This window comes from Podarcis melisellensis (genome assembly GCF_964234715.1).
Source record: "Podarcis melisellensis genome assembly, chromosome: 3".
Taxonomy (NCBI): domain Eukaryota; kingdom Metazoa; phylum Chordata; class Lepidosauria; order Squamata; family Lacertidae; genus Podarcis; species Podarcis melisellensis.
Genome location: NC_138530.1, coordinates 1,207,001 through 1,234,685, shown reverse-complemented (window position 1 = coordinate 1,234,685; position 27,685 = coordinate 1,207,001). Strand labels below are relative to the sequence as shown.

At 51.9% G+C, this 27,685-nt stretch overlaps 1 protein-coding gene across 2 annotated transcripts; it reads right to left on the bottom strand.

The window, feature by feature from the left end:
- Nucleotides 1–186: 186 nt before the first annotated feature.
- GAREM2 (GRB2 associated regulator of MAPK1 subtype 2) lies at nucleotides 187–26,712 on the bottom strand. Of its 2 annotated transcripts, none has more exons than XM_081903872.1 (6): nucleotides 26,491–26,712; nucleotides 17,800–17,940; nucleotides 10,190–10,320; nucleotides 7,519–8,727; nucleotides 5,884–6,047; nucleotides 187–1,630 (listed from the first exon to the last, which is right to left on the bottom strand). In XM_081903872.1, the coding sequence occupies exons 1-6, from the start codon at nucleotides 26,603–26,605 to the stop codon at nucleotides 769–771; spliced, it is 2,622 nt and encodes an 873-aa protein (XP_081759998.1). In that variant the 5' UTR covers nucleotides 26,606–26,712; the 3' UTR covers nucleotides 187–768. The 2 variants fall into 2 exon arrangements, with proteins under 2 accessions (XP_081759998.1, XP_081759999.1); XM_081903873.1 differs by lacking the exon at nucleotides 26,491–26,712 and adding an exon at nucleotides 18,763–19,984.
- Nucleotides 26,713–27,685: the final 973 nt, after the last annotated feature.

The following is a 27,685-nucleotide window of genomic DNA, read 5'->3' as shown; positions in this document are numbered from 1 at the left end:
AGATCTAAGAGGGGCCCGTTTGCTGGAATAAAAATGGGAGCTGTGCAGTTCAGAGGGGCTTCCCTTGATGGAGGGAAGGTGGAGCTCTGGGTGAGAAATGGGGGTCGCATCACGACTCTCCTCCCAGTCCACTTTTGCACTGCTTTCTTTTCCTCTGCACTGGACAACTGGACACTACATGCCCTGGGCCAGGGCAGGCAGAGGCCCCCCAAACACTCGTAGATCTCCTTCAGACCCTTCGTCATCAACAGAAGAGCCCGCCGGATCAGGCCGATGGCCCAGCCAGTCCAGCAACCTGTTCTCCCAGAGGCCACTCAGATGCCCTCATGGGAACCCCAGACGCAGGATTCGAACACGAGCCCTCTCTCCTCCTGCGGCTCCCAGCAACTCAGAAGCATTGCTGCCTCTTACGCATGGGGCAAGGTAGGGCCTTCACATCGATTGCCTTCTACCTGGATTTGTCTAATCCTCTTTGAAAGCCATCCTGCAGCAGTGAGTTCCACCGTTTAACCTCCTGGCTCCTTCCTTTTCCACTGGGTTTATGCTTCAGGCTCACCCACCCAGCCCTCCCTCCGTTCATGCCCTTGCTACTCTCTGCCCACCAGCGCTCTTGGGGGTTGGGGAGACCTGCTCGCAAAGTGCCCCAGCGCCACTGCCCTCTTGTGACAGATCCAGAGGCCTCTCCCCACATTGCCAGGCAAAGCGACCCCCTTCGCCTGCAGGTCCAGCCCCTGTGGCCGTCCCAGACTCCTCCCACCCCACCCGGTTCTAGATCTTGGGGCGCCAGCCCTTGATGAACTGCATGATCTTCTTGACCTGGAGTTTGGTGAGGCGGAAGTCCTCACTCAAGATCTCCTCGGTCAGCTGCACGAAGATGCTGCCGTCAATGCGCTCCCGTGCAAAGAAGCTCACCACGTCCTCCGAGAGCCCAATGAAACGCAGGCAGCGGGAGACCTCTTCCAGAGACAAGGTGGACAGGTCGGCCGGAGGCTGCCAGGGAGAGCCGTCCCCGCTGAGCCGGGCGGGGGGCACCTCAATGACCCCCGGGGCCAGGTAGAGGCGGGTGGCGGCGCCCAACTCCGCGCCACGGGTGACGGAGGGCGGCAGGGGCGTCCGGAGGGCGACGTGCTCGGGGGACTCGAAGGCCTGCTTGGCAGGGCGTGGCGGAGGCACAGGGCTGTAGCGCGGCTCGCCCTCCGGGGAGGAGGAGGAGGAAGCAGTGGTGCCCTCAAAGGGGTCAAAGGTCTCGGGGGAAGAGGTCTTCTGCCACTCGAGGGGCTCCAGCCACTCCGAGGAGGCCGGGTTGGAGAAAGGGTTGAGCGCTCCAAAGGGGGCAAAGCGTTTCTGAGGCGCCTGGGGAGGCTTCAGGCGAGGGCAACTGCGGTAGCTCTTGAGGGCGCTGGCGTCACTGCCCGCCAGCAGTGGGGTGGGCCTCCCTGTGGCCACGCTCAGGTCGCTGTACGGCCACGGATCCGACCACGAGGAGCCCTGGGCTTGAGGCTGGGCCGGGGGGCTGGCCAGCGGCCGGCCGGAGGACTCCCCCGCTTTGCAGTCTCCCCAGGTGCAGGGGTAGCAGTACAGGGAGTAGGAGTCGGGAGACGGGGAGCAGCTGCCACTCTGCGGCCTTGACCTGGAAGAGGAGAGGAGAAGGGAGTGCAAAGTCAGAGGCAGAGGAAACTCACGGACACCAAGCCTCCGCCGCCAGAGCCAGGCAGGGCAAAGGGGCCCCCTGGCAACCCCCATGCTATGCCAGTGTTCTAGACTGCCTTTACCCACTCACTCCAAAAAGTTAGCCAGACAGGAGTTCCAAGTTCCCTTTGCAGAAGGCACAGGAAGCCACAAGACTTGTAATAATAATAATAATAATAATAATAATTATTATTATTTATACCCCGCCCATCTGGCTGGGTTTCCCCAGCCACTCTGGGCGGCTTCCAACAAAACACTAAAATACAATAACCTATTAAACATTAAATGCTTCCTTAAACAGGTCTGCCTTCAGATGTCTTCTAAAAGTTTGGTAGTTATTTTTCTCTTTGACATCTGGTGGGAGGGCATTCCACAGGGCAGGCACCACCACCAAGAAGGCCCTCTGCCTGGTTCCCTGTAACCTCACTTCTCGCAATGAGGGACCCGCCAGAAGGCCCTCGGAGCTGGACCTCAGCGTCCAGGTAGAATGATGGGGGTGGAGTCGCTCCTTCAGGTCTACTGGGCCTTTGAGGCCGTTTAGGACTTTCAAGGTCAGCACCAACACTTTGAATTGTGCTTGGAAATGTACTGGGAGCCAATGCAGATCTCTCAGGACCGGTGTTATGTGGTCTCGGCAGGTGCTCCCAGTCACCAGTCTAGCTGCCGCATTCTGGATTAGTTGTAGTTTCCGGGTCACCTTCAAAGGTAGCCCCACATAGAGCACATTGCAGTAGTCCAAGTGAGAGATAACCAGAGCATGCACCACTTTGGTGAGACAGTCCACGGGCAGGAAGGGTCTCATCCTGTGTACCAGATGGAGCTGGGAGACAGTTGCCCTGGACACAGAATTGACCTGCGCCTCCATGGACAGCTGTGAGTCCAGAATGACTCCCAGGCTGCGCACCTGGTCCTTCAGGGGCACAGTTACCCCATTCAGGACCAGGGAGTCCTCCTCACCTGTTCACCCCCTGTCCCCCCCAAAACAGTACTTCTGCCTTATCAGGATTCAACCTCAATCTGTTAGCCACCATCCATCCTCCAACCGCCTCCAGACACTCGCCTCCAGTGTTTTCCCCCATAATTACTTGGGACCTGGAAGCACATGAACTTTCCGTGTGGCACTTAAAGAAAGAGAACTTAATGAAGATGATGTATCATTGGTACGTTACACCGAGTAAACTTGCCAAAATGTATAGGAATTAAGATGAAGTTTTGGAAATGCAAGGAGAAGGAGGGGAATTTCCTCCATATGTGGTGGAGTTGTACGAAGGTGAAAGCCTTCTGGGATTTTATATATAATGAACTGAAAAAGGTATTTAAGTTTAATTTTAATAAAAAACCAGAGGCATTTTTGTTAGGGTTAATTGGAGAGGAAATGCAGAGAAAAGATGTAAATTTGTTTATGTACGCCACAACGGCTGCAAGAATACTCCTGGCCCAGAAATGGAAGCAGCAGGAACTTCCTACACTGGAAGATTGGCAGATAAAGATGGTAGAATATGCGGAGATGGCAAAGCTGACGGGGAAGATCCGGAATCAGCTGATGAACTGTTTCAAAAGGACTGGAGCAAATTTATATTTTATATGAAAGAAAACTGTTAACATTTGAAAACGTTTGTAGGCTTGAGTTGAAATGTTTGGTGAGAGCCAGTGTGGTGTAGTGGTTAAGAGTGATAGACTTGTAATCTGGTGAACCGGGTTCGAGTCTCCGCTCCTCCACCTGCAGCTGCTGGGTGACCTTGGGCCAGTCCCACTTCTCTGAAGTCTCTCAGCCGCTTTGAGACTCCTTCAGGTAGTGATAAAGCGGGATATCAAATCCAAACTACTCTTCTTCTTCTTCTTAATGTGAAAACAAGGAGCTGACTTACATATAAGCAGGCGAATGTCAAAAGAAGATATAAGGTAAAAAAAGTGGCGACAGAAATGCGAAGAATTTGTAAAAGATGTTTGGAAGTCAGAAAGAGGGAGCGAAGGAGGTCAGTGCTTTGTTTGAGCAATGCTTTAAGTTATGGATTTGTGTAATGAAATAGGGAAAACTCAATTAAAATTATGTTTAAAAAAAAAACTTTCTGAAAGTAAGAGCAGTTGGATAGCTGGAACGGTCTCGCTCGGGAGGTTGTGAACTCTCCTTCCTTGGAGGTTTTCAAGCAAAGGTTGGAGGGCTGTCTGTCATGGATGCTTTAGTTGAGATTCCTGAATTTCTGGGGTTGGACTAGATGGCCTTTGGGGGACCCTTACAATGGTACAATTCTAGGAGTCTATTATTCTATGAACTAACAGGCCAAGACTCTTAAAGCATGCTTCCCTCACCTGGTAAAACAATCAAAATACTTTGATTATACTTTGTGTGTGTGTGTGTGTTTTTTCTTGTTGTATAAATAAAAAACTAAAAAAAAATACTTAACTAACTGACCAATCATGTCAGTTCTGCTAACAAAAGTCCTGCGCCCCCCACAAAATAATTCCTGGCTACGCCATGTCTTAAAGGCCCGGCAGGATAGACAGGTTGACTTCCAGGACTAAAGGTCTCAGGAATTCTTCCAGGGTCACCTGCTGCTGTTTCCCCTTTTTGCAAAGCTTGAAAGCCAGCACAATTTTCCAACATCCAGACAGGAGAAGTCCAGCATCTTTCCAAACCCTGCAGCAATATTTTTAGCACCGGGATTTTTGCACCTCCAAAAGCTAACTTCATGGCAAGTTTCCGGCAGAGAAATTTCTCAGGAGACCAATTCTGTGGCCACGTGGGGGCGCTTTTGTGCCAAGGACTAATTTAGCCAGCTCGCCCTGGTGATCATCTAATGTCTATTGAATGGATCTTCCCCCTAAATTGATTTTTGAATTCTGAATATATTGTTATTCACGTTTTATACTGTATTTTATGCTGTTTTTTGTTGCATCAATTAAGTGTTTTAAATTTGTTGTTAGTCGCCCTTAGCCTGGTTTTTGAACCGGGAAGGGTAGGGTATAAATAAAAGAAAATATTATTTATTAAGGTGAACAGGAGGAGAACCAGCCAGAAATGCAGCTTTCCTGGCAGTCAACTTTCACCAAACCGAGATTGTGCCCTCAGTAGCCTGATGACCCAGGACTAGGTGGCTCTCCCCACATGCCCATGAAGTCCCAACACCTGACTCAGTGCTTCATTTAAAGCAGCCAGCACCAACCTGCTGCCCGTCATAGAGTTGAAAGGGACCCCTGAAGGTCATGTAGCCCAGCCCCCTACAATGCAGGAACCACAGCTGAAGAACATTCGACAGGTGGCCATCCAACCTCTGCTTACAAACCTCCAAGGAAGGAGAGTCCACAACCTCCCAAGGGAGACTGATCCAGTCTTGAAAAGCTCTTGCCATCAGAAAGTTATTCCTGATGTTCACTGAGAATCTCCTGCGTTGTAACTAGTAGTCATTAGATTGGAGAAGGAGAATACAAGCTTGCTCCCTCTTCCACATGACAGCCCTTGAGATACCGTATTTTTCTCTCTATAAGACGCCACCATGTATAGGATGTCCTCTTTTTTTGGGAACTCTGGTTAAAAAAAATGGGGGGAGATACTATCCGTGTATAAGACGGGCCCCCATTTTGAACCTTATTTTAGAGTAAAAAAACACGGAAGTATTTGAAGATGGCTCTCAAATCTCTTCTCAGTATCCTCTTCTCCAGGCTAAACATCCCTTCAACCGCTCCTCATCAGGTTTGTTTTCCAGATCCTTGATCCTCTTGGTTGCCCTCCTTTGCACACCTCCCAACTTGTCAACATCCTTCTTAAATTGTGGTGCCCAGAATTGGACACAGTCTTCCAGGTTGGGGTCTGACCAAGGCAGAATAAAGTGGGATTGTTTCATCCCTTGATATGGACACAAGACTTCTATTGATTCAGCCAAAAATAGAATTTGCTTTTTTTTTTTTTGGCACTACAACTCCCAGCATCCCTGAGCACTGGCCATGTCAGCTGGTGCTCATGGGCATTGCAGTCCATAACCTCTGGCAGGTGTCTGGTTCAAAGCCTTGTTGGGTTCATAACCAGGCGCTCCTTTGTGCCGAAAACTTACACGAAGGAAGATGGAGAATGAGAGCACTCTGGAGCATGGAGATCTCGCATGGCTTCAACTGAGAAGTCCCAGCCAGCTCTCTGGGAGGGAGGAGAGAAGCCCAGGGTCCTCAGCCCACCCCCGTCCCCCTTGGGAAGCGACTTACCCATCATGCAGTCCAGGCGAGTAGTAGGAGAGGCTGGAGCTTGGAGAAGCAGCTCCCTGGAGCTTCGGGAAACGCAGAGGCACCGGAGGACTGGAAGCGGCCGGCGGATGGCCCCCCCGGGGTGGCACTGGGGGCGCAACAAGAAGGCGGCACTCCTCTCTCACCTGGAAAAGATGGAGAGAGAGATTCATTTGCTTTCTGCAGTGGTGATAGACAGCTGGAAGCCAAGACCAGAGCGATCGGAAGGGCAGAACACACACCTCTAAATGGGGGCACAGCAAGAGTCCCAATGGGGGGGGGCAACTTTAAGAAAGAGGCATGCCCCCAAAGATGAATGACAGTGGCGGGTGGGTGGGCAGAAAGGGGCATTTGCAGAAGAGGCTTAGATGTGGCCAGTTCTCCTCTGCAAGTCTCCACACAAACACACCCTCTGGCTGGGTTTACTGTCACTGTCGGAGCTCAGTTTGGGGGGGGAACTGATTAAATACACATCCAGCCATTCACCCCTAAAAGCCCCTCTCTGCATTTGCCTTGGGAGGGAAACTCAGGGGTTACCCACCCCTTCGCCCGATCATATTGTGTCCTGATTAATTCCCCCAAATCCAAGAGGATTTCTGGTTGTTTGGCATCTCTGCCTTGCAAAAACCCAATCTTAACGCGCTGAGCTGAAGGGCAGGTGAGCAAAATCCCTCTTTGGGTTTTCCGCACAGCTGATAAGATCCTGGACCAGGAGAAGCCAGGGATGGGAGGCAGGGAAGCAGTCAGCCAGGGAATGGGGCTCGGCCATTTTTACCGCAGGGAACCAAATTCTGTGCAATCTGTCATTTCATCCTAAGACTTGACTCTCCAGGTATGGAACTTTCTCTAGCCCAAAACCCCCAATGCTAGCCATAAGCAAAGCTCAGCAGGACAGCTGGGGGGGGGGGGAGACTCCAGAGCTGCCCCAACCCAAAATCTTACAACCTAACACTTTTGTAGGCAAACCTCAAATCGGTCAATCTCAAAAAGGCGCCGCAACCACACGGAGCGGGTGGCCTGATCTTCTGAACTGCTCCCCTTTCTTGGTTTGTTTACGGTTGCCATATATTGAAAGGTGAAAATACAGACACAAAAATCGCTAATAATAATAAAAATGATAATGATATATTGATGTTTTTGAGCTATTTTTAAGAGAGATCAGCAAAAACAACGCAGCCGACATGGGCTGCCATACGTCTGGATTTTCCCAGACATTCGCCGAATTCCGCCTGGACACTCCTTCCGAATGCAGTACAGTCATACCTCGGGTTACAGCCGCCTCAGGCTGCGCATTTTCAGGTTGCACACTGCGCCGAGCCCGGAAGTACTGGAACGGGTTGTTCCTGGGTTTTGGCGCTCGCGCATGCACAGGAACACTAAAATCGTGCTTTGCGCATAAGTGCTGAATCGCGACCCATGTCTGCACAAATGCGGCGTTGTGGGTTGCGAATGCTGTGGGTTACGCACAGATAACGTTTACAACCCGAGCGTCCACTGTATTCCGGATATATCCCCGCAGGTAGTGAACGCCCCCTGCGCCTGTGTCCCCAAACCTATCCGAACAAGCTCCTCCACATCCCTGCTCCCCCTTTCCCCGCCGCCCGAGGCATTCCTCACCGCATCAGACTTGGGCGGGACCGGGGGTGGGGCATCTCCCGCAGGCTCCTCCCCCAGCAGGCCCTGGTGGCAGGGCGGCGGAGACCCCAGGGGCGAGGCGAGGCCGGCGAAGGAGATGAGGTCTCTCTGGCCTGGGTTGGCGCTCTCCAGGCCGGCCGGCTTCCCGCTGGGCTCTGCGTAGCTCCCGCGGTTCTGGTTGGTCCACAGCTCCTCGTAGGGCAGTTCCGGAGCCCGGAAGGCCGGCTCGGTCCAGTCGGGCGTCGTGTATTCCCGCTCGGCGTCCGGGGCGTCAGGGAAGAGGGCCTCGTGGTGGTCCTGGCGGGAAGGGAGGAGCGTCCTCTGGCTCCTCCCCCCGGAGGCGGGGTCCTGGCGGGCGCCCCCAGAGGTGCTGTAGAGGCAGAGCGAGAGGCGCTGGAAGGAGTGCGCCAGTTCGTCACGGGCATAGCCCTGGAGGCAGAGGCGGACGCGCCGGGGACTGGCGCACTCCTCCGCCAGGTCCGCCTTGGCCTCGCGCACCGCCTTGGAGTATTCGTTGGGGTCGAAGCACTCCTGGCAGAGGGCGGCGCTCTCGCGGAGGAGCTTCTCCAGGCGGGCGTCCCCTCCGCCCCACAGCGCCCCCTCGGGGAGGAGGAAGCGGGGCATGTCCGTCAGCAGGAGGAAGTGGAAGGGCGCCACGGCGTCCCTGCGCAGGATGCAGCAGAGAACCACCGTCTTGGAGATGATGCTGAGCAGCTTGTAGCAGTGCCCCTCGCGGATGGCGTGGAGGTCGTAGGGGTTGCGCGGGGGCCGCGTGGGCACCGTCACGTTGACGGGCAGCCGCACCTTCTCGATGATGCTGCGGATGGTGTGCTCGCCCTCCTGCATCTGCAGCTCCAGCGGGGAGCGGGTGCTGAAGCGCCCCTTGCACTGGAAGGGCAAACTGAGGCTCTCGTTGGTGCGGTGGTTCATGCAGATCAGACAGGGCATCTTGCCCTTCAGCGGGCGGCTGCCCCCACCACTGGCACCACTGCTGGCACCACCGCTGGCCACGGCGCCTCCGCCAGCGATGCCCGCCTTGCCCAGCTTCCGCAGCAACGTGTTGAAGCGCGACTTCTCCTTGGCTGCTTTCGCACACAGGATCTCAGCCTGGCCCATGAGCGTCAGCTCGTCCCCGGCGTGCAGAGTGAAGTTATACACCTCGCTGTCCTCGCTGAACTCCCCCGAGACCACCTGGGAGGAAAAAGAGGGTCAGCCAGGAGATGGAAGAAGAAGGGGCACAAATATAGGATGGGGAAAACTTTGCTTGCCAGTAAGGTAAAGGGACCCCTGACCGTTAGGTCCAGTCGCTGACGACTCTGGGCTTGTGGCGCTCATCTCGCTTTACTGGCCGAGGGAGCCGGAGTACAGCTTCTGGGTCATGTGGCCAGCAGGACTAAGCCGCTTCTGGTGAACCAGAGCAGCGCACGGAAACGCTGTTTACCTTCCCGCTGGAGCGGTACCTATTTATCTACTTGCACTTTGACGTGCTTTCGAAATGCTAGGTGGGCAGGAGCAGGGACTGAGCAACGGGAGCTCACCCCGTCGCGGGGATTCGAACCCAACCTTCTGATCAGCAAGTCCTAGGCTCTGTGGTTTCACCCACAGCGCCACTTGCGTCCCTTTCCTCCAGGTCTATTTATCCACTTGCACTTTGAGGTGCTTTCGAACTGCTAGGTTGGCAGGAGCAGGGACCGAGCAACGGGAGCTCAACCCGTCGCGGGGATTCAAACCGCCGACCTTCTGATCGGCAAGTCCTAGGCTCTGTGGTTTAGACCACAGAGCCACCTGCGTCCCTTGCTTGCTAGTAGCACATGTGAAAAGGATCAAGGGGTCTTGGTGGACCACAAGCCTAACCAAAATAACCTGATGCTATTCTAGGCTGCCTTAACAGAAGTCTAGTGTCCAGATCAAGGGAAGGAAAAGTCCCACCCTATTCTGCCTTGGTCAGACCAGGTCTGGAATCCTGTGTCCAGTTCTGGGCACCGCAATTTAAGAAGGAGGTTAACAAGCTGGAATGTGTGCAGAGGAGGGCAACCGAGATGATCAAGGGTCTGGAAACCAAGCCTGATGAGGAACGGTTGAAGGAACTGGGTATGTTTAGCTTGGAAAAGAGGAGATTGAGATGACATAGGACAGCCATCTTCAAATATTTCAAGGGCTGTCATGTGGAAGAGGGAACAAGCTTGTTTTCTCCTGCTCTGGGGGGTAAGACTCGAACCCATGGCTTCAAGTTAGAAGAAGGGAGATTCCGGCTAAACATCAGGAAGAACCTTCTGACAGTAAGAGCTGTTAGACAGTGGGAAGGAGAGGCTGGATGGTCATCTGTCAAGGATCCTGCAGCTGCAATTGCTGCATTGCAGGGGGTTGGACTAGATGACCCTCAGGGGTCCCTTCCAATTTTACAATCCTGTCATCCAGCAGCTCAGGTTTTGCGGCGCTTTCCCCACCTTATTATGGGGCAGGAAGGATCCCCAACGCGGCTCAGCTCTTTGTTGGTGAGCAGAAGAAAGCCGCAGCGAAGAGGCGGGATTTCAGGTAGAGATGGGGAGACCTGATTCCGGCTCAAAGTGGAAATGGCTGCCCCTCCATCCCTTTTGCACTTGCACCCTGGGCTGAAATCTCCCCACCTGGGTCCCCTGAAAGTGCCACTGACCTTGACGCTGAAGGTGATGGCCTCCATGACGAAGACCCTGTCCGGGAAGATGCTGGCCACCTCTTCCACGCTGTTGAAGTACTGCACAGGCTCCCGGACATCCCTGTCCTGGTCAAGCAGCTTGAATTTCCCTGCAGGGTGCGAAACACACACTGGATCGGTTAAGGGAGACCTCCTGCTCCAGGGGTCAGCTCAGGGGGTCTGCATCTCCTCTGCTTTGCTGGGCACGGCCAAACCCATATTGGCCTAGCCCAGGGATCTGCAACCTTTAAGACAAAAAGAGCCACTTGGACCCGTTTCCGAAGTAAAAAAAACTGGGAGCCGCAAAACTCATCATTATAAAAATAACTTTTCTGTCACTTTTTTATTATTTCTTTGTTTGACCCCTCAGAATTACTCCTCCTCATAGAAATAAACGTTAAATTAACAAGTTACCTTTTTGTGTGTGTGTGTTCTTCACTCCCCTTCAAAACAGTGACCAGCGTACATGCCCCCTTTCAATGCAGTGACCAGCGTACATGCCCCTTACAATGTAGCGGGCAGGAAGGTGATGTCGGGACGGTGCGTGACTAACACACGCACCGCCCCATGCGACGTCACAGCCAGTACAGCGCCCGCCACAGTGGGGAGTGTCGGGGCGCACAATGCGCCTCCTCCCCTCGCTAGTATCCGCCCCGGAGCTGCGGCAAAGGTGTAAAAGAGCCACATGCGGCTTTGGAGCCGCGGGTTGCAGACCCCTGGCCTAGCCCAGATCGCTGATAACTCCAACGGTGGTCCAGCAATAAACTAAAAATGGATCAAAACATGCATCCACATTCTACATGTTCTAAACAAAAATCTTTTTTTGCAGGCACTGAAATGAGCAGTGAAGGCCTGATATCAATAGGCAGGGAGTTCCAAAGGGCAGGTGCTGCCGCATTCAACGATCAAGATATTGCAAAGGTGGGGAGGGACTTAGGTGGTACCTGCAATGCTGCCAGTGCTGCCAACTGATGCAGCCAAGTGGGCGCACGTGGGGCAAGCGAATCGCGCAACTAAACGAGTTCCACATTGTACTGATAGTTAGCAGCAATTAGACAAACTGATGATGGAGAAAGGCTACCAATGGCTGCTAGCCCTGATTATTATTCTTAATATTTATTGAGTTTACGATATATACCGTCCAATACCTGGAGGTCTCAGGGCAGTTCACAGAAAAGATCAAAATATAAGCAGAACGAAAACAACGCAATAACCCCCCCCCCCAAAAAAGAGCCACAGTTTAAAAGGGTACAGGATGGCTAGTGATGGGGGTCATTTCATGTGGAGCCGAGTCCCTCTGCACATGCTCTGTAGCCCTCTTGGCACTGAAGACAAGGCTCTTCTGTGGTGTTATCCCTATGGAACGTGGCCACCAAATTGCACCTATTTTGCAGGGAGTCAATACAGTGAATTAAATCAGCCCCCTCCTCTTCCCCCAGCGGCAGCAGAGGCAAACTCAGCTGCGTTTATCGGAAGGGCTCCCTTCTGCCCCCCCCCCCGCCTCCAGAAGATTCCCTGAAGACAGAGAGAGAGACACGGACATCCCAGAACAGAGAGGAAGCGAGCAAGAGATGTCCCGATCAATGAGTCAATTGCTTTCCAATCAATCAGAGCCGGCAGCTAAGTTTGCTGACATAGGGCTGTCCCCCCACCCTTGCAGACATCCAAGGAAGCTGGGAGATTCAGGGCAAATCAACAGAAGTCTTTCTTCACTCAACACATTGTTAAACTGTGGAACTCCCTGCCACAGTAGGCAGTGATGGCCACCAACTTGGATGGCATTTAAAGAGGATTAGACAAATTTGTGGAGGAGGAGAGGGCTCTCAATGGCTTCCAACCACAAGAGGCTCAGGGCCGGATCTAGGTTTGATGAGGCCCTGAGATGCTGAAGGGAATGGGGCCCTTTCTATGTCCAGCTGTCCTTTGTCAACAACAAATTTTGTGTTGCACATATACTGCAGATGGTGACAGCAGTCACGAAATTAAAAGATGCCTGCTTCTTGGGAGAAAAGCGATGACAAACCTAGACAGCATCTTAAAAAGCAGAGACATCACCTTGCCAACAAAGGTCCGTGTAGTTCAAGCTCTGGTTTTCCCAGTAGTGATGTATGGAAGTGAGGCCTCTAAGGAAGTGAGAGCTGGACCATAAAGAAGGCTGGTCGCCGAAGAATGGATGCTTTTGAATTCTGGTGCTGGAGGAGACTCTTGAGAGTCCCATGGACTGCAAGAAGATCAAACCTCTCCATTCTGAAGGAAATCAGCCCTGAGTGCTCACTGGAAGGACAGATCCTGAAGCTGAGGCTCCAAGACTTTGGCCACCTCAGGAGAAGAGAAGAATTCCTGGAAAAGACCCTGATGTTGGGAAAGATGGAGGGCACAAGGAGAAGGGGACGACAGAGGACGAGATGGTGGGACAGTGTTCTCGAAGCTACGAACATGAGTTTGACCAAACTGGGGGAGGCAGTGGAAGACAGGAGGGTCTGGCGTGCTCTGGTCCAGGGGGTCACAAAGAGGCAGACACCACTAAACGACTAAGCAACAATATGCTATATAGTAATTTATGGACCTAATAGGTATCTCAAGCCATTTGCGCATGTTGCCCTGCAACCAGTCCATGCAGAATGTCAGCTCCTTATATATAGAAAGGAGCAAACCAGGGATATTTTAGGGAGCAGGCTAGCAGGCGGAGCCCATGACTTACATCATAGGAGCCTACACAACACAAAACACTGCTTCTGTATGCAGGTTTTATTTCTTATATTTTGGAAATGTACACCCAGAACAGGACGCTGTATCAGGAGCGAATTGTGCCCCCCTCCCATGAGATTTTTGCCTCCTCTGGATTCCTAAAACTGGGACTCCCTGGGAACAAAGCTCTTTGCCTCAAGGATGTGGGAACTGGCCACGGTTTACTCAGCCGCGCAGGGAAACGGGGACTGGCTATATTTGTTGAGAAACCCCCTTCCCTCCCATCACTCGCTCCAGGCCCTAGGTTGCCTCGACTCCCGATTCCAAGCATCTCACACCCATTTCCCAGAGCCAAAAGCCTTATTTACTTTCACTGCTCCCCCCAGAAAAGATTGTGCCTTAAGCCAGGCAAAGACCCCCTCCCCTCCGCAAACATGTCTGTCTCCCGAGTCCACCCCCACCTGCAACAAACCTCCCACTCCAGCAAACAAGGGGGATGATCGAAGACAGGATGCGCAGATGGAGAAAGCTGCTATGAGGATTGGGGGGGGCAGGAAGAAGCAGAGTGAGGCAGAGAAGCCGCCCCCCCTCATTCTGGAGACAGCTGTGTCCGTCTTCTCCCCAAGGAAGCAGAGATGTGGGAACAGGCTGACAAGGCAGGGGGGCGCGCGTTGTGGCACCAGCTGGAAGAGGAGCAAAGGCAGGATGGGTGGGGGAGAGACTTGTGACTGTTGCAGGAATTTATGTATAGGGTTTTTTGGGGGGGGTTCCCCTCCAGCAGATATCCTGCACATGCAGCCCACTATCAAAATCAGAACACTCACTTTTGTGACTTCTGTGATTTATCCCCACAAAACACTTCATCACAGTTTCTTCCTATCTATTCAAAGGGCCTTTGCTGCACAACACCAAATGTAAGAATTCACTTATAGATGTATCTCTGTACTGGCTCACTGGGAAAACTTCAGAAATTCATCTAGACATGTGAGCTCAGCTCCTCAGCAGCCCCTCTGCCTGAGGGATAATCCCTGGCATCCTGATACCTGAGTGCCAGACAGGTAGCCATTCCAGAAATAATAAACCCAGATGAAGAGAGAAGGGTGTGATTAACTTGGCTGGGAAACGGGGAAATGTAAATCTCTCTTTTGTTCCACTTGATGGGTCTTTGGTGGAGGGCAAGAGGAACCATGGGGCAGGGTCCAGGATGCTCAGATTCCTGCCACCAGACCTCCCCTTTCATGATGTAACCGTGATGTATGAGTGATGTAGTTTGGGGGGGGTGTAACATGAGGATTGTTGCCGTTCATTCCCCCCCCCCAAATACTCCAGCCCACCACATGGTGTGAGGGATACGCTGAAAAGGGTTGCTGAATGCGGAGCATTGCGGAGCCATCCATAGCCCTCTTGTCCTCTTTAAAAGCCATCCAAGTTGGGGCCATCACCACCTCCTGTGGCAGAGAGTTCCACAGTCTACACTGCGTGAAGAAGGACTTTCTTTGATCTGCCCTGAATCTTCCAACATTCAGCTTCACGGGATGTGTACCACCAGTTCTAGTGAGAGACAGCCATTTGCACACCTCTGAGCCAAAACTGGCTGTGTGTGTGTGTGTGTTTCAGACAAGGGCAGGGGGCAGCTAGAAGCCTCTTCTCCCCCCCCCTTACCATCTGCTCCAATTTTATGAATGGGCCAGCCCAGCAGGTTAACACGCTTCCCTGCTCCGCTCCCTCCCCTCCTGTCCCATTGCCCTCCCCAAGGAACAGCGATTAGCTGGGTCTCCCATGATTTATTCATCCTTGCGCATCATTACCAGAGATGGGAAGCACTTAGCCGGCTCATTAAGGGCCAGGATGATCTCAACCCTGCTAATTCCCAACTCCCACTTGGGTCACTCTCCTCCTCCTCCTCAGTTCAGGGCCTCCCAGACCGGCGCCAACACTTCCACCCCCCACCTCGCTGACCTTCCACACCAGGCACCTCTTTCCAAGCTCTTGCAAGCCCAGGATTAGGCCAGGCGTGTCCTTAATTCTGCAATCAACCCTGCAAGGCAGGCCGTGGGGATTATTTTTACACCTGCAGGACCAAGGAGGTGAGGGAGCAAGCTTTGAATGCCAACCCACCCACAGCCCCCATGCGTGCAATGCTGCCAATATATTATTATTATTATTATTATTATTATTTACTTATACCTGGCCAATCTGACTGGGTAACCCCAGCCACTCTGGTTTCCAACAAAATAGAGGTGGGAGAGGGACCTGGAATATTTTGTGGCCAAATTTCGGGCCACTGGTACCCAATTGGGTGCCCTCCAGATAGAATGACAGAGTTGGGAGGGACCATAAGGGCTGTCTAGACCAACCCCCTGCATTACAGGATTCACAGATGTTTTGAGACACAACTCAGTTGCTAATACAAGTCTAGGCTGCATCAACAGAGATCAAGCAAAGTCATAGTCCCTCTCTATTCTGCCTTGGTCAGTCCCCAACCTGGGGTCCTGTGTCCAGTCCTGGGCACCACAATTTAGGAAGGATGTTGACAAGCTGGGAGGTGTGCAGAAGAGGGTGACCAAGAGGATCAAGGGTCTGGAAACGAAGCCATATGAGGAACGGTTGAAGGAGTTGGGTATGTTTAGCCTGGAAAAGAGGAGACTGAGAGGAGATAGGATGTTGTTGTAGTAGTCGTTTAGTCGTGTCTGATTCTTCGTGACCCCCTGGACCAGAACACGCCAGGCACTCCTGTCTTCCACTGCCTCCCCCAGTTTGGTCAAACTCATGCTGGTAGCTTCGAGAACACTGTCCCACCATCTCATCCTCTGTCGTCCCCTTCTCCTTGCACCCTCCATCTTTCCCAACATCAGGGCCTTTTCCAGGGAGTCTTCTCTTCTCCTGAGGTGGCCAAAGTCTTGGAGCCTCAGCTTCAGGATCTGTCCTTCCAGTGAGCACTCAGGGCTGATTTCCTTCAGAATGGAGAGGTTGGATCTTCTTGCAGTCCATGGGACTCTCCAGAGTCTCCTCCAGCACCAGAATTCAAAAGCATCCATTCTTCGGCTATCAGCCTTCTTTATGGTCCAGCTCTCACTTCCATACATCACTACTAGGAAAACCATATCTTGAGCTATATGAACCTTTGTTGGCAAGGTGATGTCTGTGCTGTTGGCAAGGTGATGTCTGTGTAAGATGCTGTCTAGGTTTGTCATCACTTTTCTCCCAAGAAGCAGGCATCTTTTAATTTCGTGGCTGCTGTCACCATCTACAGTGATCATGGAACCCAAGAAAGTAAAATCTGTCACTGCCTCCATTTCTTCCCCTTCTATTTGCCAGGAGGTGATGGGCCCAGTGGCCATAATCTTTGTTGTTGTTTTTTTGATGTTGAGCTTCAGACCATATTTTGCACATTCCTCTTTCACCCTCATTAAAAGGTTATTTAATTCCTCCTCACTTTCTGCCATCATTTTCAAATATCTCAAGGGCAGTCACACAGTAGAGGGAGCAAGCTTCTTTTCTCCTGCTCTGGGGACAAGACTCGAACCCATGGCTTCAAATTATTAGAAAGGAGATTCACACTAAACATCAGGAAGAACTTTCTGATAGAAAGAGCTGTTCAACAGTGGGAAGGTCTCCCTCAGGAGATGGTGGACTCTCCTTCCTTGGAGGTTTTTAAGCAGAAGTTGGGTGGCCATTTGTCTCAGATGCTTTAGCTGAGATTCCTGCATTTCTGGGGGTTGGACCAGATGACCCCAAGATCCCTTCCAACTCTACAATTCTAAGATTTTATGATATCCCATCAGCCCAGCTTGCAGAGAATAATGGCTTATCATCGTGATTCCTGAGGCTGCTGACTAAAAGGTAACTCAAATGATGGATTGCGGAGGAGATGTAGCCGGACCAAATTAAAATATATATAACTGGGACACTCAATGATCCGTGGCAACCTTGATATTATCAGCACCATGGTCTAACCAACCGAGCTATTCGGGCTGACAAAGTTGGAAGGTACCCAGCGGCCATCTAGTCCAACCCTCTGCAATGCAGGAAATCTCAACTCACGGTCTCCCATCCAAGCTGAAACCATAACAGACCCTGCTGAGCTTCGCAAATGTGCTAGCAGTTTTATTGCTGCGCCATCGTCCTGCGACTGGTGGATCTGTGGAGGAATGGCTGGGGACACCCAGCCAGATGGGCAGGGTTTAAATTATTATTGTTATCCCTCGTATTTATGGGACTGCCTCTCCTGGTCTGCCCAACAGAGGACCTTAAGGTCCATGAATAATCATAGTTTAGAGGTCCCGGGCCCTAAGGAAGTCAGACTATCCTCCATCAGGGCCAGGGCCTTTTCAGTGATGGCTCCAACCTGGTGGAATGCTCTGTCCCAGGAGACCAGGGCCCTGCAGGATTTAACCTCCTTCCACAGGGCCTATAAGACAGAGCTATTCCGCCTGGCCTTTAATTTGAATTCAACCTGATCTTTTATTCCCCTTCCTTCCCTTCCCCTCCCCTTTTTATGAGGATCACCTGCTATGAGACCCCACAGCTAATTCTCCCCTGGTCTCCTCGCTGGCCCAAGTAGGACCAATTCAGCCAGCTAGCCCTGGGGATCATCCAATGTTTATTGGATGGATTTCCCCCTAAATTGATTTTTTGATTCTTGATTTTATTGTTATTTATGCTTTATACCGTATTTTATGATTTTTTTTGTAGCATCAAATAGGTGTTTTAAATTTGTTGTTAGCCGCCCTGAGCCCGGTTTCCTGAACCGGGAAGGGCGGGGTATAAATAAAAATATATTATTGTTATTTATTATTATTGTTATTATTTATGAGGCCTGCACCACATCCAGGGCCCCGGGGGCTTCCTGGCCCCTCCATCATCTGACACAGGCTGTGCCCCCTCCCCTGCCCCATTACCTGGGTACTGGAGGGGGATGTCAATCTTGGGGCCGATGACGTAATGTCCCTCCTCCAGGCTATGGGCTGTCACTGTGGTCCACTGGCGGCAGGAGTGGATGAGGAGCACGTCCTGGTCGCTGACCCCTTCCACGTACTCTCCTGCGGCAGGAACAGAGGGAGACATCAGCACAGGGTCCCAGTGATGGTCCCCTCCCCTGCCCACAGTTCTCCCCCACCCCCGGAGGGGGGTCAGTCTACAAATCTCAGAAAGGCAGAGCTGCAAGGGACCACCAAGGGCCATCTAGTCTGACCCCATGCAATGCGGGAACCGCAGTGGATTCCTTTCGGGATTCTGGAAGCAGCTTTCGTTGCCTGTGTGGTGGCAGGTCTGGTTTACATAAAAGCTGAGGTTCCCACATTGCAGGGGGGTGGACTTGGTGACCCCTGGGGTCCGATCCAACTCTGTGGCTCTGTGGAAATGAAGAGGAGTCTCCATGAACCCTGCAGGGACAGCCACCCTCTCAAAGAAGGCAGAAACTTCCCTCCCCAGTTGCCTAGCCATGCAGCATTACGACGACAACGATTAATTAATATAATAAATCATAAAGGTAAAGGGACCCCTGACCATTAGGTCCAGTCGTGGACGACTGGGGTTGCGGCGCTCATCTCACTTTAATGGCTGAGGGAGCCGGCGTGCAGCTTCTGGGTCATGTGGCCAGCAGGACTGAGCCGCTTCTGGCGAACCAGAGCAGCGCACGGAAACGCCATTTACTTTCCCGCCGGAGCAGTACCTATTTACCTACTTGCACTTTGACGTGCTTTCGAACTGCTAGGTTGGCAGGAGCAGGGACCGAGCAATGGGAGCTCACCCCGTCGCGGGGATTCAAACCGCCGACCTTCTGATTGGCAAACCCTAGCCTCTGTGGTTTAACCCACAGCGCCACCTGCGTCCCTCATAAAAATAAATCATTAATATCCCACCTTTCTTCCAAGGAGCTGAAGGCAGCTTATGTATTCTCCTTTTCATTTTATCACAACAGCCCTGTGAGGCAGACTGGGCTGAGAGGCAGCGACTGGCCCAAAGTCACCCGGGGAGCTCCATGGCTGAATGGGGATTCGAACCCTGGTCTCTTTCCCGGGTCCTGTTCTGGGACACCAAGCACTAGGCAACAGAATCCCTCTGCGCATGATCAGAAAAGCATCTTAAAGACCATTTTGGGAACCACAGTTCACTTCACCCGATGCCAAACGCCCTTATAGTATTACCAGCTGCAGATAAAAAAACGTATTGGCAACTCCACGTTCCTTACCAACCAAGTTTTACAAGCCCATCTCCCCAAAGCCATTAATAATAGCACATTAAGGATGCAATTTTGAATTCTGGTGCTGGAGGAGACTCTTGAGAGTCCCATGGACTGCAAGAAGATCCAACCTCTCCGTTCTTAAGGAAATCAGCCCTGAGTGCTCACTGGAAGGACAGATCCTGAAGCTGAGGCTCCAAGACTTTGGCCACCTCAGGAGAAGAGAAGACTCCCTGGAAAAGACCCTGATGCTGGGAAAGATGGAGGGCACAAGGAGAAGGGGACGACAGAGGACGAGATGGTGGGACAGTGTTCTCGAAGCTACGAACGTGAGTTTGACCAAACTGCGGGAGGCAGTGGAAGACAGGAGGGCCTGGCGTGCTCTGGTCCAGGGGGTCACGAAGAGGCGGACATGACTAAACGACTAAACAACAACAAGGATGCAATAAGAGGCAAAGGCCCATCCAGTCCAGCGTCCTGTTCTCACAGGGACCAACCAGATGCCCATTATGGGAAACCCACAAACAGGAGGTTCTGTTCTCCTGGCATTCAGCAATATTGCTGCCTCCATCTGTGGAGACAGAGCCATCCTGGCCAAGAGCCATCGATAGCCCTCTCCTCCTCCATGAATTTGACTGGTCCCCTTTTAAAGCCACCTCCATTGGTGGCCCTCACTGCCTCCTGTGGCAAGGAGTTCCGCAGTTCAACTCTGCACTGTGTGAACACAAAGATTTGATGGACTATGAAAGAACTCAAGGAATGGAAGCGACTGAAGAACAGATGTAAAGGTGAACTAGAAACCAAGAGCCGTGTGGTGAATGCGGTGGAAGTCGTTTAGAATATTTTAACTAAGATTTATATATTGTAATGTTTGAAGTATAAATTTGGTATTATTGATCATGAAAAGTATTTTTTTCTTTCCCCCCTTTTCTTTTATCTTCCGTCTCTTTTATTTTCTAGTCTGCATATTGGAAAATACGTAGACAAATGTGTTTACAGTGTTATGTATTGATTTCTGTTTCTATTTCTTTTTTCTTTTTATCTTCTTGTAATATTTAATAAAAACTAATTTTAAAAAATCCTTACATAGCGATTCATTTGAAAAATGACACATCTTTGATTTAGGGTTTTTAAAACGCTGTACTGCTTTTGTGTAACAAATAAATAACCATATAAAGTCAAAAACAAAAAACTCTGCACTGCTTGAAAAGTCTTTTCTTTCTTCTGCCCTGAATCCTCCAACAAGGACTTTCACACCACAACAGCCAGCCGATAAAAAAACCTAGCGCTTCCCCACCAAGCCAGTTTTGCAAGCCCTGCTCCCCAAACCATTAAAGGAAGCAGGTTGATGCCACACAGAAGATCTATTCTATGCCCGAAGTCTGTGGGGCTGCCTGGTTGCAGGACAGCTGCATGGGTGGCTGAAGGGGGCATTTGCAAGGAACTGCCAGCTATTAAAACTCTGAATGCCACAACCCACATGACATTTGCAGGGAAACCAAAATGCTTGTTTGCAAAGCTATTGTACTACCAACCTTACTGTATGCTAGTGAAACGCGGACCACTTATAAATGCCATCTCCAACTCCTCAAAAGATTCAGTGTGTCCGAAAAAAATTACATATCACTTGGGAAGACAGGCAAACTAATGCCAGTGTAGAAGCAAAGATCACGAGTGTTGAAGCAATGATTCTTCAACATCAACTTCGTTGGACTGGTCATGTTGTGCAGATGCCTGATGATCGTCTTCTAAAGCAACTGCTCTATTCCCAACTTAAAAATGGAAAGCGTCATGCTGGTGGTCAACGAAAGAGGTTTAAAGACTTTCTGAAGGCAAATCTAAAAAAATGTAGTATAAACACTGACAACTGGGAAACACTGGCCTGCAAGCACTCCAGTTGGAGAACAGCCTTGACCAAAGGTGTCCTGGGCTTTGAAGACACTCGAACTCAGGACATAAGGGAGAAACGTGCTAAGAGGAAGGCACGCTTGGCAAATCCACACCGTGATCAACTCCCACCCGGAAACCATTGTCCCCACTGTGGAAGGACGTGTGGGTCCAGAATTGGCCTCCACAGTCACTTACGGACTCATTGTTAAAACCGTGTTTATGGAAGATAATCTTACTCTGATACGAGGGATTGCCAAAGAAGATTAAAACTCCAAATGCCACAACCCACATGCATGCAAATCCACCAGTCTCCCTGTCCGAGGCCAGCCTCCCAGGGAGAATTTGGAGGGTAGGACAGGTAGCCAAGCCAGGGGCCTCTCTGGCCTCCCCTCCGGCCCTCCAAATTGCTCTTCCGACAGCAGCAGGGCTCATCCTCCGCCTCATCCCCGTCCCCCCAGCCAAGCCCAAGGGAGCAGGCCTCTGGCTCTGCCTGCCAAGAGAGAGGCAGGTTGCCCTGGAAACATTTTGCCCTTTGTTCGTGCTCAATGGCCAGAGCTCCAGCCCAAAGGCCCGCCTGCAACAGCCGCCTTATTGGCACCGAATCCGGGACGAAGGCCTCCTGGAGAGGAGGCAGAGTGGGCAAACATTTTGGAGGTACCCCCTCCCACCGTCCAAAGGCCACAGCTGAGGAAACAGAGGCACCACCCTCTCTGCAAGAGCCCTGGCCCCTGGGAAGGCAAGGCCACGCCAGCTTCAGGTTCAGCCGAGAACCATAGAATTGCCGAGTTGGAAGGGACCCCAAGGGTCAACCAGTCCAACCCCCTGCAGCAGAAATTGCAGCTAAAGTATGCCTGCTTTTAGTTTTCCATTTCAGGCCCCAAAACTTATTGGGTGGGCTAGTTTCAGGGCTGCAAGTCGCGCCCAGTGCCCTTCGTTCGGTTGGTCAATAACCTTTCGGAGGCTCACAAAACTTAAGGGCATCACCACCGCCAGTCGACAAACTGTTTTAGAATGTTTGAGACACGGCTAAGTATTGGAAAGGGAATCGGTTACTCACTAGGGGAGAGTGGTTATGCAAGCTTTCAGAATATTTAGAATTAGCCAAATTGACAGATATAAGATGACAAAAAGCAAAAAGGGAAGCGAAAAAGGAATGGGAGTGCCTAAATGAATACCTTAAAAGTCAAGGTTCGAGGATAGAAATCTGGCTAGTCTGGAATAACCTTGTGAACTGAAAGGATAAGAAAGAGGGATTTATATCTAGGTATATCTAGATATACCTAGATGCTAGGATAGAGATAATAAGGAGAACAGGAAGACAGACACAATGAGAGGTAAAGGAGGTGCTGTGGGATTGGTGGAAGTCAGTGTTTGTTTTTCTTTTCAATGTTTATATTACTAACTTGTAAGATAGGGATTTGTTTTTTGTTTTGTTTTTTTGAATATCGGTTTTTGTGTTTTGTGTACAGTGGTACCTCAGGTACCACTGTATCACAATTCGTTCCGGAGGTCTGTACTTAACCTGAAACTGTTCTTAACCTGAAGCACCACTTTAGCTAATGGGGCCTCCCGCTGCCGCCGCGCTGCCGGAGCACAATTTCTGTTCTCATCCTGAAGCAAAGTTCTTAACCTGAAGCACTATTTCTGGGTTAGCGGAGTCTGTAACCTGAAGCGCATGTAACCTGAAGCTTATGTAACCTGAGGTACCACCGTATTGTTATTTTTCATGTTGTTGTTGTGTGGAAAATACCAAAAAAAATAGTAATAAAATAAAAATAAAAATAGAATGTTCGAGACACTTCGTTTACAACATCCCTGCAAGGTAGGCCTATAATGCCATCTCTGGATGGCAGTGGGGAGACAAGTTTTGAGAGAGACAGAGAATGGTTTGCTAAAAACCACTCCCAGTGACCCTATGGGCACTTTAAGCTGGTGTTGGTGGGGATTCCTTGTGGCTTTCAGATGCTGCCTCCCTTAGCCACAGAATGGCCCATCCAGGAAGGATCTCAGCCCCGCCTCCCTTGAGCCCCTTTGGGCTGGGCTGGATGACCTTTTGGCTCCCTTCCAGCCCTATAATTCTATGATCCCAGGGCTTTCTCTGTGGGAGAAGTAAGGCGGCCAGTCTGTGGGGCTGGGGGCTGGGCCAAGGGGTGCTGGGAGGCCAGCTGTGGCCTCTGCGCTTCCCCAAATGGATGCCCCCCCCCCGGCATGCCAGCCACGGTAACCAGGGAAATCTGCTCCGCTCAAAAGCCTTGGCAGCCCTCACACTGAGGAGAGGAGCCCTTTGTAGGGCTGCAGAGGGGTGGAAAGAGGCTGTGCAAAGGCAAAAAGCGAAAAACAAACGCACACTGCTTATTTTGAAAGTTTAAAAAGCCAACGTGCCCCACATTCAGAACAACAGAGGTGCAAAACCCTTCGCTGAGCAAAACCAAAGAAAGCGAATTCCCGGAGGCAGCAGCAACCATGGAGACCTGCACACTCAACACCTCCATCCCAATTCAAATCTGGGCCAGGATCCCACCATGCTAACCTTTAGCTGAGATTCCTGCACTGCAGGGGGTTGGACTAGAGGACCACACGGGGTCCCTGAGCACCTGGGAAAGGCCCATCTAGTCAGGAAGCTTCTGCCCAAGAGTGGCTAGCAAGATGCTTGCAGGGAATGAAGGCATTCGCGGGTAGATTGTCTTGGAACCCGGAGGTTCAATTCAGCAATCGTTGGTTTGAAAGGGAAATTACATACATTAAGGGCGAGAGGTCTGGTGTTGACTAAGTCAGTGGTCATCCCTCCATCATGGGGCGGTGAGTTCCACCAGTTAACCCTGTGCTGTGTGAAGAAGTATTTTACGTGGTCAGTGTGGCTACCAAGTTGAATGGCTTTGAAAGAGGACAGATCAGATTCTACACAGATTCCCTGTGTAGATTAGCTGGTCTTTTATTGCATTGTGAAAAGTATTAATACAACTTTATATAAAAAAGGAGCAAGTCAGTGACAAGGAAACTGGAAATCCGGCAACTGGATGGGAGAAAGGAGCTGGAATGAAATTTCCTCTCCTGCCAACCTGGGAAGTTTTAAAATATATATATATATTTTTAGGGGACATGTTAGAAAGGCCCCTCCGCCAGTAGTCTTAAGCCTCAAACCTTTGCACACAAAACCATTAACCACAGGATCCACTGGGTGCATTGCTCCACAGCCTTTGCATATATGTCATGAAAGAGACACTTATCAATCCTACAGCTGGAAAGGAAGCCTGAGGACATCTAGTCCACCCTCCTCCTGCCAGCAGTGGCCTTCCTCACCTAAAACCCCTTTCCCAAGGGAAGGAGGGGAAACCACCTGCGCTGGGAACAAGCTCCAGCAATAGGCATCCAATATCTGAGGAGCTGCTACATGGAAGATGGAGCAAGCCTCCATCTGAAGAAGTGTGCATGCACACGAAAGCTCATACCAAGAACTAACTTAGTTGGTCTTTAAGGTGCTACTGGAAGGATTTTTTTTTGTTTTGACTATGGCAGACCAACACGGCTACCTATCTGTAACTGGAGCAAGCCTGTTTTCTGCTGCTCCAGAGGGGAGGCCCCAATCCAGTGGATTCAAAAGACATGGAAATTCCAAGTGAATATCAGGAATAACTTTCTGACAGGGAGATTGTGGACTCTCCTAGCTTGAAGGTTTTCAAGCAGAGGTTGGAGGGTCATCTGTCAGGGATGCTTGAGCTGAGATTCCTGCATTGCAGGGGGTTGGACTGAATGACCTTTGGGGTCCCTTCCAGCTCCCCGGTTCTATGATCCTTGGATACCTGGAGGGAAGCTCCCTTCTGGCCGGGGTCTCTAGCATCAGAAGCTGACCGTGAATCACTGAGCAAAGCTTCCCCTTTCTGCTCTCCGCGTCACCAAAGCCCTCCGGTGCCACAGACCCAAGTTGATCCAAACTAACCCTGGCAAAACTTTGTTGGCGCCACTGTGCAGACACGGACTATCCTAATTTGCCCGGTCCTTTTCCAAAGCCATCTGAGTTGCTGGTTATCACTGCCTCCTGCGGGAGGGAGTTCCAGAGTTTAACTTGTGTGCCAATGGATTTGATAAACTCAGCAGAAACCCACGATGCCAGCTTGCCCGGAAAGAAACAAGAGGTTGGGAATTTTGTGGTTGCAAGAGGACCGCAAAAGCAGATGACCAGACTGGCACAGAGAGGAGTCCCTGGCCTCTCTCCCCCCCCCCCCAAGCAAACAGGCCTGAAGGCTGGATAGAGTCAGAAAGCGACATCTGTCTGTCTCCCCTGATCTTGGGGGCGGAGGGGGACAGTGTCCCGGGCCTAATCCTGCTGCGTCCTTTTTCAGCAATCAGACAGCTTGGGAAAGAGAGAGAAAGGGTTTTTTTTGGGGGGGGAGGTTGTATCGTCTGCTGTTGTTTTCCCATCCTTCCCCCGCTCCTGAAATCCATTCCCTAGCAAAGGGGGGGGGGGGCAGAAAAGAGACAAGCCGGTCCCCCCACCGCATTAGTATGCAAGACACCACCGACGGCTCAACTCCCCATTCTTCTCACGGTGTACAAAACCCGAAGCCAGCCGGGCAGCCTGCCACGGAAAGCGCCCCCCCTTTCCCTCTGAAGGACGGACATCTGCGGGCAAATCCTCCCCAGCAATCACAAGGGAGAGAAAGTGGGGCAGCGGGAGGGAGTGGGGTGACTCTAGGGCGTGGGGAGAGAAAGAGAGTTACCAGGAGACGCGATAAAACCATTCACACGTTCTCCCCCCCCGCACCGCTCCCAACAGACAAAAACGCACCAGTTTCCAAAGTTCCCCATTGGCACAGGGACCCCCCCACAAAAGGGTTAGGAAAAAAGCAGATTACAGAAGCCCCCCCCCCCACCAAGGCGAGAAAATGCTTCCCCCAAGAGCGCGGCAGAAGGAACTGACAGGTCGCCTTGTCGTCCCAAAGTAAAATATACGCGGGGACGGGACTCTTGGGCGCCTGGCGCAAAACCAAGAAGGGAGACGAGGGCGCGTAAAGATGGTGATCTTCCAGGTAGGACGAGGACCTGGGAGAGACCCAGGTTCAAATTCCCACTCGGCCATAAAACTCACGGCTCGTCCGCTGCCTCTCCGCCTCACCTGCCTCGCGGGCTTGTTTTGCTGCGGGGATTAAACGAGGAGGGGGAGCACCTTTCACGCCCCCTCCAGCTCCTTGGAGATAAAGGCGAGATGCGAATGCAATACAATAAACACATAAGCCGCCCCCGAGAGAGCGCTGCGACGCTGCTGGTCGGTCCGCGCCCGTCCCAGGCGCCCCGAGGTCCGGCGTGCGCCTGGCTTTGGGTCGGGGACCGCGCGTAACGAAGCAGCCTCGCCGGTAGGAGAAGCGAGGCAGGCGCCTCCGAGCACCGGGATGGGGGGCGGCCCCGAGGGGCTACGCAGGAGAAGGTCCTGGACCAGTCCCCGCCATGCTCCTGAGCTTGCAGGGAAACTCCGTCGAAGCGCCCTCCCCGTGCCAAACGCGCGCAGCCCGCGGAGACGCACCGGGCCCGGGGCGCACGAGAGCCGGGAGGCGGCACTTGGCCACGATGAGGTCCAGCGGCAGCGGCGGCCCGGAGCTCCACGCCACGCGGCCCAGCGCCGCCGCCAGTCGCTCCATGCTGCCCTCCGCCGCCGCCGCCGAGGCATCGCCTTCCCTCCGCCGGAGACGCGCCCGAGCAGCCGCCGCCTCGTCCGCCCCGTCGGGGAAGCAGCCGGCGAGCTCCTTTCGCGCTCCGGACGCCGCCGCTGCCGCCGCCGCCGCACTGGCTGCTCCCCGGGATGGGATGGGCCAGGCACGCCCCCGGGAGGGGCCGCTTCGAGGCCGCGGCCGCGCGCGCCGCCCCTGCCCCTTACTCCGGGGGAGACCTCTTTGCGCCTGCAAAGGGCATCGGCAAGTTTCTCTTGGGATGCTCTGCCTGCGTTGCTTACATCATCATTAAGCAATCAATTAATTCAAATTACTAGTCGTTTTATTTTGCCCAGAGCAGCTCAAAGAGACTTGCAAACAAAACCCCACAGAGAGGGAAGGGGGGGGGGCTGTTGGTTTATGAGAAGGGGTCGTTCTTGTTTTTATTATGCGTGTTTTTTTCCTGTAAACCGCCCTGAGATCAACAGAGAAAGGGCATTATTCAGATTTAATAATAATAAAAATAAGCCCAAGCCTGGGTGGGAACTACATCAGAAACATCCCACGCACTTCCGATCGGCCCCCCCTGGTTAAAGGCCTGGCAAGAGAGGGAGGGGTTTTTTGCTTGTCCTTTGGAGCATTTGTATGGAGATTTTTTTTATTGTTCTAGAGTTTGTGGAATTGATTTCCTTCGTCTCAGAGTTGGTGTTTCCCTGTCTGTTTTAGGCCAGAAGGTCTATGACTGTGTTCAATATAGGAGCATTTCCCCTTTATTTCTGCTTCCTGTCTTTAACCAATTCCTGATCTGACCTTTATTTATTCTTGCCTTTGTCTCCCCCCTTTTCCTCAAAGGAGCTTAAGGTGGTGTGCCTGGCTCTCTCCCCCACCCCTTTCAATCCCCACCACAACCCTGTGGGGCGGGTCAGGCTGAGAGGCCACTCAGTGAGCTCCATGATGGCCGAGTGGCCCTTCAAACCCTGGTCTCTTCCAGGTCATGTCCGATACTCTCCTTGCTACACTGGAACGAACCTTGCCTTTGAGGCAGAGTTCTGCGCCCTTAAGAAGCTTAAA